Source organism: Coregonus clupeaformis, chromosome 7, assembly GCF_020615455.1.
Source record: "Coregonus clupeaformis isolate EN_2021a chromosome 7, ASM2061545v1, whole genome shotgun sequence".
NCBI lineage: Eukaryota > Metazoa > Chordata > Actinopteri > Salmoniformes > Salmonidae > Coregonus > Coregonus clupeaformis.
The window spans coordinates 26,301,628-26,315,759 of record NC_059198.1 but is presented as its reverse complement, the minus strand read 5'-3'; the positions used below and the strand labels follow the sequence as shown (position 1 = coordinate 26,315,759).

The 14,132-nt window shown below is 40.7% G+C and overlaps 1 protein-coding gene across 5 annotated transcripts in view; it reads left to right on the top strand.

The window, feature by feature from the left end:
- The window catches only part of LOC121550725 (axin-1-like), a 48,840-nt gene that overhangs the window by 14,292 nt on the left and 20,416 nt on the right, over positions 1-14,132 (top strand). For 2 of the 5 annotated variants that reach the window (XM_045221273.1, XM_041863081.2), the window contains exon 3: positions 11,027-12,007. In XM_045221273.1, the coding sequence (XP_045077208.1) occupies positions 11,106-12,007 (902 nt within the window). In that variant the 5' untranslated portion in view covers positions 11,027-11,105. Of the gene's footprint in view, positions 1-7,992; positions 8,178-11,026; positions 12,008-14,132 lie in introns of those variants that run through there. The other 3 variants (XM_045221274.1, XM_045221272.1, XM_045221275.1) reach the window with 3 other exon arrangements.

Genomic DNA, 14,132 nt, shown 5'->3' with positions numbered 1-14,132 from the left:
AGTGTGAATTATTTCCCTATAATGCACGGTAGAATTCAATTCTTACATGTTCTATGTTTGAGCTGCTTTTGAAAACAAAAGTCGGATTGAAAACATTATTGGCATTGTTGAATTCGATTTTCATAATAGCAAGCTAGGACTGATGGTTTGGTTAAGTAAACTAGGAGACTGTTTGTTTGGTTACCATCTAGTAAACTTGCTAGCTACTTCAGTGGATGTTGAACACATTTCTAGCAGCAAATGTGTTAAATTATAGCCATGGTATGAAGGGGATAATCAACTCGTGGCTCTATGTGTTCTCTGGAAAATAATGTAACTCCGTGGAAGGTCAGTTCCACTCCGCTAGTGCGTCGTGGAACACACCTTCCACGTCGTTCATTAGTTTCCATAGAATGCATAGCCTCTTGTTGATTATCCCTTACATAATGAATACATGTACATGTGTCATAGAGGTGTGATTGGTTCAGGGGCACTGCACTCCAAGTCACTCTATGTTGACAGACAATTCCTCTAGTCAGCCATTCTGTGTCATTTGAGACCTCTGGCATGCTGTGTGCCCTTGTGGCTACAACTGTTGAATAATAGTGCACTTGAATGCAACTGCATGCAGAGGGCTTCGTCACGAAATTTTTACAGAGGCAATTATCTATAGGAGGAGAGAGAAAGTTCTGACTTGAAGAAATGTATGTCACTGTAGTTTATAATTTGTCCTCATTGTTTATGGCTGATTCTAGCATTATGGAAATTACATGACAATTCACAATTTTAATGTCTCACAGAATGGACAAACAAAATATAAATGAAACGTTTCATGTGTGTGTCTATAGTACCCTTTGGGGTGAGTGTACAGTGAGGGAAAAAAGTATTTGATCCCCTGCTGATTTTTTACGTTTTCCCACTGACAAAGACATGATCAGTCTATAATTTTAATGGTAGGTTTGAACAGTGAGAGACAGAATAACAACAAAAAAATCCAGAAAAAAACGCATGTCAAAAATGTTATAAATTGGTTTGCATTTTAATGAGGGAAATAAGTATTTGACCCCTCTGCAAAACATGACTTAGTACTTGGTGGCAAAACCCTTGTTGGCAATCACAGAGGTCAGACGTTTCTTGTAGTTGGCCACCAGGTTTGCACACATCTCAGGAGGGATTTTGTCCCACTCCTCTTTGCAGATCTTCTCCAAGTCATTAAGGTTTCGAGGCTGACGTTTGGCAACTCTAACCTTCAGCTCCCTCCACAGATTTTCAATGGGATTAAGGTCTGGAGACTGGCTAGGCCACTCCAGGACCTTAATGTGCTTCTTCTTGAGCCACTCCTTTGTTGCCTTGGCCGTGTGTTTTGGGTCATTGTCATGCTGGAATACCCATCCACAACCCATTTTCAATGCCCTGGCTGAGGGAAGGAGGTTCTCACCCAAGATTTGACGGTGAAGTTGTCCTGTCCCCTTAGCAGAAAAACACCCCCAAAGCATAATGTTTCCACCTCCATGTTTGACGGTGGGGATGGTGTTCTTGGGGTCATAGGCAGCATTCCTCCTCCTCCAAACACGGCGAGTTGAGTTGATGCCAAAGAGCTCCATTTTGGTCTCATCTGACCACAACACTTTCACCCAGTTCTCCTCTGAATCATTCAGATGTTCATTGGCAAACCTCAGACGGGCCTGTATATGTGCTTTCTTGAGCAGGGGGACCTTGCGGGCGCTGCAGGATTTCAGTCCTTCACGGTGTAGTGTGTTACCAATTGTTTTCTTGGTGACTATGGTCCCAGCTGCCTGGAGATCATTGACAAGATCCTCCCGTGTAGTTCTGGGCTGATTCCTCACCGTTCTCATGATCATTGCAACTCCACGAGGTGAGATCTTGCATGGAGCCCCAGGCCGAGGGAGATTTACAGTTATTTTGTGTTTCTTCCATTTGCGAATAATCGCACCAACTGTTGTCACCTTCTCACCAAGCTGCTTGGCAATGGTCTTGTAGCCCATTCCAGCCTTGTGTAGGTCTACAATCTTGTCCCTGACATCCTTGGAGAGCTCTTTGGTCTTGGCCATGGTGGAGAGTTTGGAATCTGATTGATTGCTTCTGTGGACAGGTGTCTTTTATACAGGTAACAAGCTGAGATTAGGAGCACTCCCTTTAAGAGTGTGCTCCTAATCTCAGCTCGTTACCTGTATAAAAGACACCTGGGAGCCAGAAATCTTTCTGATTGAGAGGGGGTCAAATACTTATTTCCCTCATTATAATGCAAATCAATTTATAACATTTTTGACATGCGTTTTTCTGGATTTTTGTTGTTGTTATTCTGTCTCTCACTGTTCAAATAAACCTACCATTAAAATTATAGACTGATCATTTCTTTGTCATTGGGCAAACGTACAAAATCAGCAGGGGATCAAATACTTTTTTCCCCTCACTGTATATCCCCAAAAAGTGGACTTCTAAACGTTAAGCTAATAAGAAGCATTATCGGTGTTAAATGAAATGGACACACTTTTTGGGGAGACTAAACACATTAGCAAAAGTCTGTGAGTTTGTCAGTCTTAGGTCAAAACATGGATTGCCATTTCGAAGGAAAGGCTTGGCTGAACACAAAAACTAAAATTTGGAAAATATTGTAATTTCCATTATTACTTTAAAGAGGACAAACAACTGTTATGGATGTTACACCCTCCGTTATGGCTGTTACAGAGTCTGAAATAGACATTCAAATCTTAAAGATATCTTGATCAAAATCTATCATAACACGTGTTGTCATTTGGAATGTTTTTAAAATGTCAGCAGAAGGCATAGTACCTTATGATTGCATAACTCCAGGCAGCCTGAATAGAATACAATTTCTCTTTAAACATATACAGCTGTCCTCCAGTGTTAGTTATGAAGATGAGATGTTAATGAAGCAATACAGACCCGTAGAATATAATATGTTTTTGTATTGAAAACCCCCTGAAATATTGTAACAAAATATGCAAATGATACAATATACATGTGCCTATACTGCTGATCCACTTTTCTGTATATTTCTTTTTGGGGGGGGCTTCCATTTGGAAAAAACACTCCAGGACTATTCACAGATTGTTGATAAACACTCTTCTCATCTTTCTATCTAAAAAACAGCACTGCATTGTATGTGCAATCAGAATATATTTTCCAAGAGAATCTTATCTAGAACACATAATTTTCAAGATATCAACAATTGCTTCAGGACAAGTCTGAAGAATACTTCTCAGAACAAGCACACAAAATGTGGTGAATTCACAAGCTTCTGAAGCTAAGATATGATACATCAATATCCATCACATCCACAACTGTTATGGATGTTAAGGATATCATTGCGCTGAAAAAGGATACTCATAATGAAATGTGAGAAACCAATTATAGACCATATAAAACCTTGTTGAAAGTTGGCTTTACAGAGAAAGTTTCAAGATGATCCAATGTAAGGTGCATGTTTTACAAAAAAATTCCTGGATGGATGTTACATTGCCTGTCCCAGTCACCCCACTATCTTTACAAGATAGTAGAACATGAAACAAAACTTTGGTCTGTATTGCTATTGCTTCATTAACATCTCATCTTCATAACTAACACTGGAGGACAGCTGTGAGTGGAAAAACCAACTCTGCGAGCCCTTTCTGAAAAGCCTTTTTTGAGACTTGGTAGCCTACTCTGTAATGGTCCAAATTCATGCAATTTCCTACTTAAACTGGTCAAATAAAGCTTGAACTCCAACATATAGAATAATTATCAATGTGGTTTCATTTGGAAATGACTAACTTTATTTGTACATGCTCAGGTTGACCTTCCCACGAAATCACCCTTATCTTATTTGTATTGCACAGTGGTGTACAGTCATGGTCAAAAGTTTTGAGAATTACACAAATATTAATTTTCACAAAGTCTGCTGCCTCAGTTTTTATGATGGCAATTTGCATATACTCCAGAATGTTATGAAGAGTGATCAGATGAATTGCAATTAATTGCAAAGTCCCTCTTTGCCATGAAAATGAACTTAATCCCCAAAAAACATTTCCACTGCATTTCAGCCCTGACACAAAAGGACCAGCTGACATCATGTCAGTCATTCTCTCGTTAACACAGGTGAGAGTGTTGAGGAGGACAAGGCTGGAGATCACTTTGTCATGCTGATTGAGTTAGAATAACAGACTGGAAGCTTTAAAAGGAGGGTGGTGCATGAAATCAATGTTCTTCCTCTGTTAACCATGGTTACCTGCAAGGAAACACGTGCCGTCATCATTGCTTTGCACAAAAAGGGCTTCACAGGCAAGGATATTGCTGCTAGTAAGATTGCACCTAAATCAACCATTTATCGGATCATCAAGATCTTCAAGGAGAGAGGTTCAATTGTTGTGAAGAAGGCTTCAGGGCGCCCAAGAAAGTCCAGCAAGCGCTAGGACCGTCTCCTAAAGTTGATTCAGCTGCGGGATCGGGGCACCACCAGTGCAGAGCTTGCTCAGGAATGGCAGCAGGCAGGTGTGAGTGCATCTGCAAGCACAGTGAGGCAAAGACTTTTGGAGGATGGCCTGGTGTCAAGAAGGGCAGCGAGGAAGCCACTTCTCTCCAGTAAAAACATCAGGGACAGACTGATATTCTGCAAAAGGTACAGGGATTGGACTGCTGAGGACTGGGGTAAAGTCATTTTCTCTGATGAATCCCCTTTCCGATTGTTTGGGGCATCCGGAAAAAAGCTTGTCCGGAGAAGACAAGGTGAGCGCTACCATCAGTCCTGTGTATGCACTCACTGGTGGTGCCCCGATCCCGCAGCTTAATCAACTTTAGGAGATGGTTCTGGCGCTTGCTGGACTTTCCAGTCGCTCTAGATAAGAGCGTCTGCTAAATGACTAAAATGTAAAAAATGTAATGCCAACAGTAAAGCATCCTGAGACCATTCATGTGTTGGGTTGCTTCTCAGCCAAGGGAGTGGGCTCACTCACAATTTTGCCTAAGAACACAGCCATGAATAAAGAACGGTACCAACACATCCTCAGAGAGCAACTTCTCCCAACCATCCAAGAACAGTTTGGTGACGAACAATGCCTTTTCCAGCATGAAGGAGCACCTTGCCATAAGGCAAAAGTGATAACTAAGTGGCTCGGGGAACAAAACATCAACCTTTTGGGTCCATGGCCAGGAAAGTCCCCAGACCTTAATCCCATTGAGAACTTGTGGTCAATCCTCAAGAGGCGGGTGGACAAACAAAAACCCACAAAGTCTGACAAACTCCAAGCATTGATTATGCAAGAATGGGCTGCCATCAGTCAGGATGTGGCCCAGAAGTTAATTGACAGCATGCCAGGGCGGATTGCAGAGATCTTGAAAAAGAAGGGTCAACACCGCAAATATTGACTCTTTGCATAAACTTAATGTAATTGTCAATAAAAGTCTTTGACACTTATGGAATGCTTGTAATTATACTTCAGTATACCATAGTAACATCTGACAAAGATATCTAAAAACACTGAAGCAGCAAACTTTGTGAAGACCAATACTTGTGTCATTCTCAAAACTTTTGACCACGACTGTATATTGAAGCACACCATGGTGGCATAGAATCTGCACTTCAAAGACAAGACTCAAAAGAATATAACAAGAATTGACACTTCATACGACTTATTTCTCAGAGTCTTTCATATTTGTCCATCTTACTTTTTCCAAAACAATAAATATATATTTGACCTGATAAAAAGAGTCAAATAAAAAAAGGATGAGGTCACAGTGAATTCTCAGAAGAAGATGGCTCCAGGCCAATCACATAAAGTAGATCATTTACAGGACATGACAAACACCTTACGGTTGTTGAATTTTTTTGCCATTGGAGGTGAAAGGGTTTTTGAACAAGAAAAGATAACTTGAGAAAGATATGATCTTCCACAATAACAGCAAATAGCCTGAGCATGGTCAAAACACATTTTTATTTTGTAAGTGCACACAAAAATTCAGACCATTGAGAAATCATTTTGAAAATATTTGTTTTTAAGCAATTTGTTCAGCCAGAAGTGATTATTTAGGGTTTTAAATTTGTCATTCATTAAATAGAAATTATATTATTGAGCTGACTGTGTTAAAGACATGCTCCGGTACTTTGCCAACTAAGAAAGTATTTTTTAAACCTCCTGCTTTGGGCTAGATGTGTCAATGTGTAGTTCATACATGCATAATCTATTAACAGAATTACTGTCTTACGAAATCCCTAGTTTGAAAGCGACTGTTTTCTTGAGCGACTGCCCAGCATTATCCAATGAGATTGCAGGGCAGGCCCAACGGCTCAGTGGACACAGGAGAGAGAGAGAGCGAGAGAGAGAGCGAGAGAGAGAGAGAGAGAGAGAGAGAGAGAGAGAGAGAGAGAGAGAGAGAGGGAGAGAGAGAGAGAGAGAGAGAGCAATGACTTGGGGCACATATGTGGCGTAGTACACAATTTCCGATGACCACTTTTGGCTCGTGAGTGCTACTTTCAGAACTACTGGCTAAAAAGTATACAAAAGTACCCAGAGAATCTCTTTAACAAAATGTGCCTTGAAGCATAAAGTTATGACATTCAGTCATATTTAACCTCAACCAGGTTACAACAACACAGGGTGTAACTAAGTATACCTCAAGATGTTGTTTATACTCTGATCATTTTACGCAACACAAGGACCTCCAATTCTTGAAGGGCTGCACATATGCCAGATTTGTCTTGGCTCATTCAGTTGCAGTGCAGGCATAAATCCAGCCCCCCTAAAATATTATGTACATATAGACTGTACATATAGTTGAAAAATATGTACAGTCATTCTCTGTTCTTTTTGAATGATCTAATCTAATAAAATCATCAAGACCAGTAATGGCTTTCTGCATTCCAATGGCCTTTGATCTCAGTACAGTAAAGCCTTGAGATTACAGACCTGATTGTTTGCAGGTGTGTGCAGCTAGTTTGCAGGTCTAGATCAACACACAAAGGATAGAAATGCTTAGACAAAGTTAATGCAGGTGGCTTTCAACTTGCTATACTAATCTTTAGCCCCCTTTAAGAAATACACAAGGGAGTAAGAATTAACATTTATTTTTACTGGAATGTATATTTGCAAGGCCAATATGTGTTTTGACTGTGATACACAGTCAAAACACATATTGGCCTTGCAAATATACATTCCAGTAAAAATAAATGTTAATTCTTACTCCCTTGTGTATTTCTTAAAGGGGGCTAAAGATTAGTATAGCAAGTTGAAAGCCACCTGCATTAACTTTGTCTAAGCATTTCTATCCTTTGGTCAGGTGGAGGAATACAATCACAGGAATACCTTTGATCTTTATCTCTTTACAAGCTGTGAAAAGGGAGCTAGAAGAGTTGAAGAGTACCAACATACCACCTTGCATTTCTCTTTGGTAAACTCTGGCAGAGCTGATAGATTCAAATGATAAGATATAATAAATACATTCATTGGCTGTTGTAATGTAGTGCACATATGGTGATAATAGAGTTCTCTCTGGCTCTCTTCTTGTATTTGTATTTGTATTTATTATGGATCCCCATTAGCGCAGTTACTCTTCCTGGGGTCCTGCAACATTAAGGTAGTTAATGGTAGATAAACTGCACTCCACGTTCATATTCCATGTGTGTTAATATTGATGTTTCACGGACATTTTCAAAGTAAACTAACTACAGCAGGCAAACACAATAACCCCATTCTTCATTATTCTGTGCCAGCCTCTGTAAATTATTTCCCTGATATGAGCGTTTTCATTTGACCCTTTCTGCCAAAGGATTTCCAAATAACGGTATAGATGTGTCATTCTAGGCTTTTGATTGGTTTGATCAGGTTGTCTTTATTGTCATCAATACATGTGATACAAGATTTTGTCGCCAGGGTAGAGAAAGCCTAGCTACACTATAGAATATTTGAAGAGAATTCACCTCATCCCTCTCCCTCCAGTTCAGGTTTACCCCCCATTCCATTTCTTCTACACGCAGCAGTATGTATTTTGAACGCTCGTGGCGCTGTACATCTTCTGAACCACCACACAGACAGGAGTGAGAGACAGCCATGGAGAGGTGGAGAACGGATTGTTTTCTTTGTTATTTTTAAACTCTTGCTATTCGCATCTATGACACGATTCACAGTGAGCTGTACGAGCAAAAATTCCCGATGCACTCGAAAACGGCAAGTAGGTTTTCACAGGTGAAGTATAGAGCACTTTTTTTCAGCTCATGGTTTGGGATTGCGGTAGCCGGAGATGATATGTGCCATCGCTTTGCTGTGTGTGTGTGCGCTAGTCAATTCTGAGATCGAGTGTTCTATCTCTGCTGCGTCTTTTATCGATTCTGGAAAATTGTGGGGTGTTGGTTGTGAACATCTCTGAACATTCATTACCAAAGATACTTACATTTTAGTAGGCAAATAGTGTTGCAAAGTTGTGTACTAGTGGGTCGGCTGCGGAAGGGCCTGGCTGTGTGTACGGAGTTTGTTTCAGCTTCCCCTCCCCCATCCGTTTCTGCTGCTGTGCTGCTCATACTCAGAGGCCAAGACATGAATGCAATGAATGTGGGGCTCACTTCAAAGCATTAGGGATGGCAGGGAATGGGTGTAGTAATACAGTTATAGTAGCGACAGATTACGATCTTTGGAAATGTACGTGCATATTACGAAACGGAAGACAGCAACACAGTATTTGTGAATGTGCGCATGATAATGCTTGCATGATCTACGTGTTCACAGTTGGAATCATATCACAGCCTGTTCTTGTTAGATGTGATCTTGCTATTTTGGTAAATATGCTACTACGTAGGCTACGTTGTGGTTTAATAGAATTCCAGCATCAATATTGTAACTTTTTTGTTACAGTGTAACGTATTAGGTTCCTGCATGTTTGTTACGTTGTTGCTGGAAGGCTGTGTTGCTAAGTTAATTGATTCCAGCAGTGTTGTTTTGGTATTGTACACAGTGAAAGTTGTGAATTCATTGTAGGATTCGTTTTTCATTCTCACCTAAGCTTTCCCCCCTGATTTAAATTGAGCCGTTGAATTAAAGCAATAAAAACGTAGATTTAGGGCTTTGATATTGACATGACAAATTGCATATAATGTTGATGATAGTACAAATCATGATGAATAGTTGGCTGAAAACTAATGCCCAGTAGTCAAAGCAGTTGTCATTAGCTAACGTCCACACCAACTGTGTGTATATATATATATATATATATATATATATATGTTTTTTTTTTACTTTTATTTATCCAGGTAAGTCAATTAAGATCAAATTCTTATTTACAATGACGACCCGTCATGGAGCAGGCACAGCACGTTTAACACACAAATAGGTTAAACAGTATCATAGACACAACAGTCAAAAGTACACATAATACCCAGCCAGTAAAAAAATCAGTAAGAGATTCAGTAATGGGCAGCATTTAAGTGGCAGGGGAAAACACATGCAGTTATCTGTTAAAATCTCAGACAGTTTGTTTTTAAAAGTACCAGTTGGCTGAAAAGAGCTTAGTTTCAGTGTTTAAAAAACCATGGTCCAGTCTCAAGCAGCAGATCATTGAAAAGCATTTTCACCAAAGATACTGAGAGTCTTGGGGATTGGCAGGTTTATGTAATTGCTGGATCTCAGGTTGCTGTTGGTGGTGGGGAGTCTTAGTAGTGAGCTGAGATTTTTTTATTTTTTTATTTAACCTTTATTTAACCAGGTAAGCCAGTTGAGAACAAGTTCTCATTTACAACTGCGACCTGGATAAAGGGGGGTCTTGCCGAGGAGGGATTTGTATATGAATGTGAGCCGGTGGGTTTGATGTTGTACATGTAGGGATGGCCAGTTAATGGATGACTATAAGTCACAATGATGGGTTTGGAATGGGGCACGAGTGACAAAGCTTATGGCAGAGTGGTAAAGTACGTCCAGTTTATTGAGGGCGGACTTTGGGGCCATCCTGTAAATGACATCACCATAATCCAGGATGGGGAGTGTTGTCATTTGGACCAGGGTGTGTTTAGCAGAGTATGTGAATGTAGATTTGTTTGGGTAGAGAAAGCCTATTCTGGATTTGAACTTTGCTTTGAAGATTATTGATGTGTGTGTGGAATAATAGTGCTGTGTCCAGCCAGATACCCAGGTATTTATATGAGCTGACAAATTCTAGGTCAGTTGGTGTCTAGATAGATGAGGACATTCTAAAGATATTGAGAGTCTTGATCTCAAACATGGAAAAATGTCTACGTTTATTTTCAATAGTGAAGAGGGGTCGATGTGCACATTGGTCTCTAATTACAGGAAAAAAAAAAAAAAAAGAACTTTACATTATTATAGAATGGAAGGAAGCGTCACCTACTACTATGTACATAACCCTTTTCCTTTCAGTTATTTTCAGCCAACCATACCAAGTCGGAAATACATTCAATAGGATTGTCACGAAGCAGTTAGGCTATATCCAAAATAATTTTCTTTATTTTCGCTACCTCTGTATTTTATAGAATAGATTTCATTCATACTAACATATACCCTAGCCACAGTTCAGAAACCTAACAATACAAATAGGTCCTTGACTCTTGTGAAGTTAAGGTATTGCTGTGGGGAATCATTAGTGGAACGTGCTAATTTGTGTGAACATATGACACACAGATCACTTTTTTTCGTGAGCATCGATTTATTCAATGCCCTTTGCTAAAGCTTTAGGGATTATTGAATTTTATTTCTTAGTAGTGAAAATATTTTTTAAACCTTTAAATGTGTGCTATTGATGTGTGCTATTGATGTGAGCAATGAAATAATTCATGGCATCTCTGTTTTGGCAGGATTTATTTTTGAAATATTAGACTTGTGTGAATTCTAAGCTTAGACATGGATATGCAGTCTGTGATTTTATTTTCTCAGTATTGAATGCATTTAAAGTTTGCCTCAAACGTTTGTTCTTTTTTACTAAGTTGTCAAAATGAGATAATAAACGTCTGAATCATTGCCTGTGAATATGTTTACATTTTGTGTGTTTTAAAGCTTCCACTCATTATGTATTTTTTGTATTTTTCTTACAGGAGAATTTCTTTCACAGTGTCATAAGTAGAGGTGTGGATCTGCTAGTTCTGCACTGTGGGCTGTGCTGGGACGGGGTGTATGGACGCTGTGAACATGAGCGTGGGCAACAAGGTGGGGGGTTACCTGGTGGATCTGGGGGGCAGCTTCACTGAGGATGCCCCTAGACCCCCGGTCCCTGGGGAGGAGGGAGAGCTGGTGTCCAGCGATGGACGGCCCTACAGCCACGGCTTCTATTCCTTCAAGAGCGAGAGCCTCAAGAACGAGGCCTCCACGGCCACGCCCAGACGACCTGACCTGGACCTGGGTTATGAGCCGGAGGGCAGCGCCTCCCCCACGCCGCCCTACCTTAAGTGGGCAGAGTCCCTGCACTCCCTCCTGGATGACCAGGATGGTATCCACCTGTTCAGGACGTTCCTCAAGCAAGAGGAATGCGCAGACATGTTGGACTTCTGGTTCGCCTGCAGTGGCTTCCGTAAACTCGAGGCCAACGAGGGCCAGGGCGAGGAGAAGAAGCTGAAACTGGCGAAAGCCATTTATAAAAAGTACATCCTGGACAACAATGGAATAGTGTCGAGACAGATCAAACCAGCCACCAAGAGCTTCATCAAGGACTGTGTGATGAGGCTGCACATTGACCCAGCCATGTTTGACCAGGCTCAGACTGAGATTCAGACTATGATAGAGGAGAACACCTACCCACTGTTCCTCAAGTCTGACATCTATTTGGAATATACCAGGACTGGGGGGGAGAGCCCTAAACTCTACAGCGACCAGAGCTCTGTTTCTGGGGGTGGGAAGGTTTTACCAGGGTATTTGCCGACGCTGAACGAGGACGAGGAGTGGAGATGTGACCACGAGTTGGAGGAGCAGCAGGAGAGCGATCCCACTCCCAGCAACCGGCTCACTCAGAAGCTGCTTCAGGAGACAGCTTCCCAGCGCGTCACCAGCACCAAGCGATTCCAGGACAGTCACGAGTACAGGTAAATCCTGTCCCAACACCGTCTCTCTCTCTCCTCCAGTCTCTATAACTATCTAGCTTCTCTGTGCGAGTGCTGCCTGAAGTTGGAGATGAAAAGAGACTCTGAGTTTAGCACAGCGGACAGCTTAAGATGAGAGGAATGCAGTGTAGGCAGAGGCCTTTAAGTACCTGTGACTGTGATGGCGAGGCAGGGGTCGGAGGGCGAGCATTTGATGGCTGTTAGAAGGTGGAGGCAGACGCTCTTTTGTGTTCCCCACGCAGGTGTTCTGTGAATGGCAGGCTTTTCTAGTTGAAGAAAGGTTCTCTCAGAGAAAAGCTCAACATGATTTCTCTTTTGACTGTGGAAAATGGAGAACTCTGGTTTAACTGTAGCAGAAAGTCAAAGGAAGTATTCCCTGTCTAAGGAAATGAACCTGGCACTACAAAAGGAAGCACTCCCTTATTTCTCTTCTGGATGACTAAAATAGGATTGTAAAAGTACAGTCTTGTTTATCTGTCTTCCATTCTTTAATCAATAGTAATATGATGCTTATGTTATATTGTACAGAAATCTTTCAGTGTCACAGCCTTGTGACATTCCATATGCGCAGAATGGGATTGTGAGATGTGACTGACTACTTAACTCTAATCCTCGTCCTGTTGCAACAGAAACAGCGCATCTGGGCTTTTTAGCCCACTATGCAAAGGATTAGGCCTACAAATGTTCCTGCCAAAGTCTGTGAATTAAATATCAATATTTTTAAAAATACATATTCCCACATCTCTGAATTTGTTCCATATTTGTCACTAAGCAAAGCTGCTATCATCACCAGCTGTGAGATTAATATGTGGAGGGATTTTGCAGCTTTATGTTGCCTTGCTCTGAAATATGTAAGAACTCAGCATTTTTACTTTTCAGATGTGCGTAAGGACACTGTATTCACTGTTGGCATTGTCTGGTGCTGAGATTGAAGATTGCGGAATTCTATCACTAGAAGTTGATCCACTTTTCTCACAACAGTCTTAGACAAACCTTGACATATGTAGAAGATGAGGGACTTGAAATCAGTGTTTTCAGTTAGCCTGACTAAAAAGTAACATTTCCAAGTCTTTGTTTCAGTTTAGGACTAGTGTTGTGATTTTGGAAATAGGCCTACTCAGAAATAGCACATAGTTTAGGCTATTGGCCTATGCTAAGGAATATTGTTTTGTCTGAATTTAGTCTATTTGGCTCCGAACAGCGTTTTTAGTATAGTTACAGTGTAAAGGCCTATACGGTGGCTTTTCTCATTTCCAACTGGCCTATAAATGTGACAGAATGAAAGACTAGGATATTTTAAAACCACAAACACTCCACCCTACTTCTGATTGTGTATTCTATGGCCCCTGGATATGATTGGCTTTAATTAGTGAGAGCAGAGCTTTTTTTTAGGTTGTTTTCAAATGACTATTTCATTAGGTCTAGTATTTGGCGGAAATTACAAAAAGATTACCCTCCATTTTTAAATAGCCTTTTAGCATCACCCTTCGGGTTTTTGTGCAACTAAATTTTGCACCAGTCAGATGTCTCTTAATGTGCGAAGACATGGAATCCAGGGAATTAAAAGGGAGCAGCTCTGTTGTGAAGATGGATCCGATGAATTTAGAGAAACATTTTTTTTCTTCAGTTTTGTAGTAATGCACAAAAAATGTTGCAGGATATTTTTGTTGTTCTCAGACAGCCAGTCACTGTTGTTGTAGAGACAAAGCTCTCTGAATATGTTTACATGCTATGATGAGCATGAATACAAATGTATATAAAACTGTTCATTCTGAAAGACTAATTTCAACCTGTCTGTCAACTCATTCAATTCACCCCTGACTTATTTTCCATGGGGAACTTTTCTCCTGGTGCCCCTCCTCTCTCTAGGTCTCCCTCGGAAAGTAGCTTAGATTGTTTATCTCAATGACAATTTCTGGTTTGAACAGATTAGATATATAGCCTACATTTTTATGTAACCCTATCATCTTCAGAGTAATTGTAGAGAAAATTTTATGAGTAACTAACCTGCTAGCAGGTCTGATTCCTTCACCTATGTTCCTGTGTATGAGCAGGGCTTTGATAAACCAATCAGTGGTGATCCAGGGGTGGCTGCACTCCGATGTAA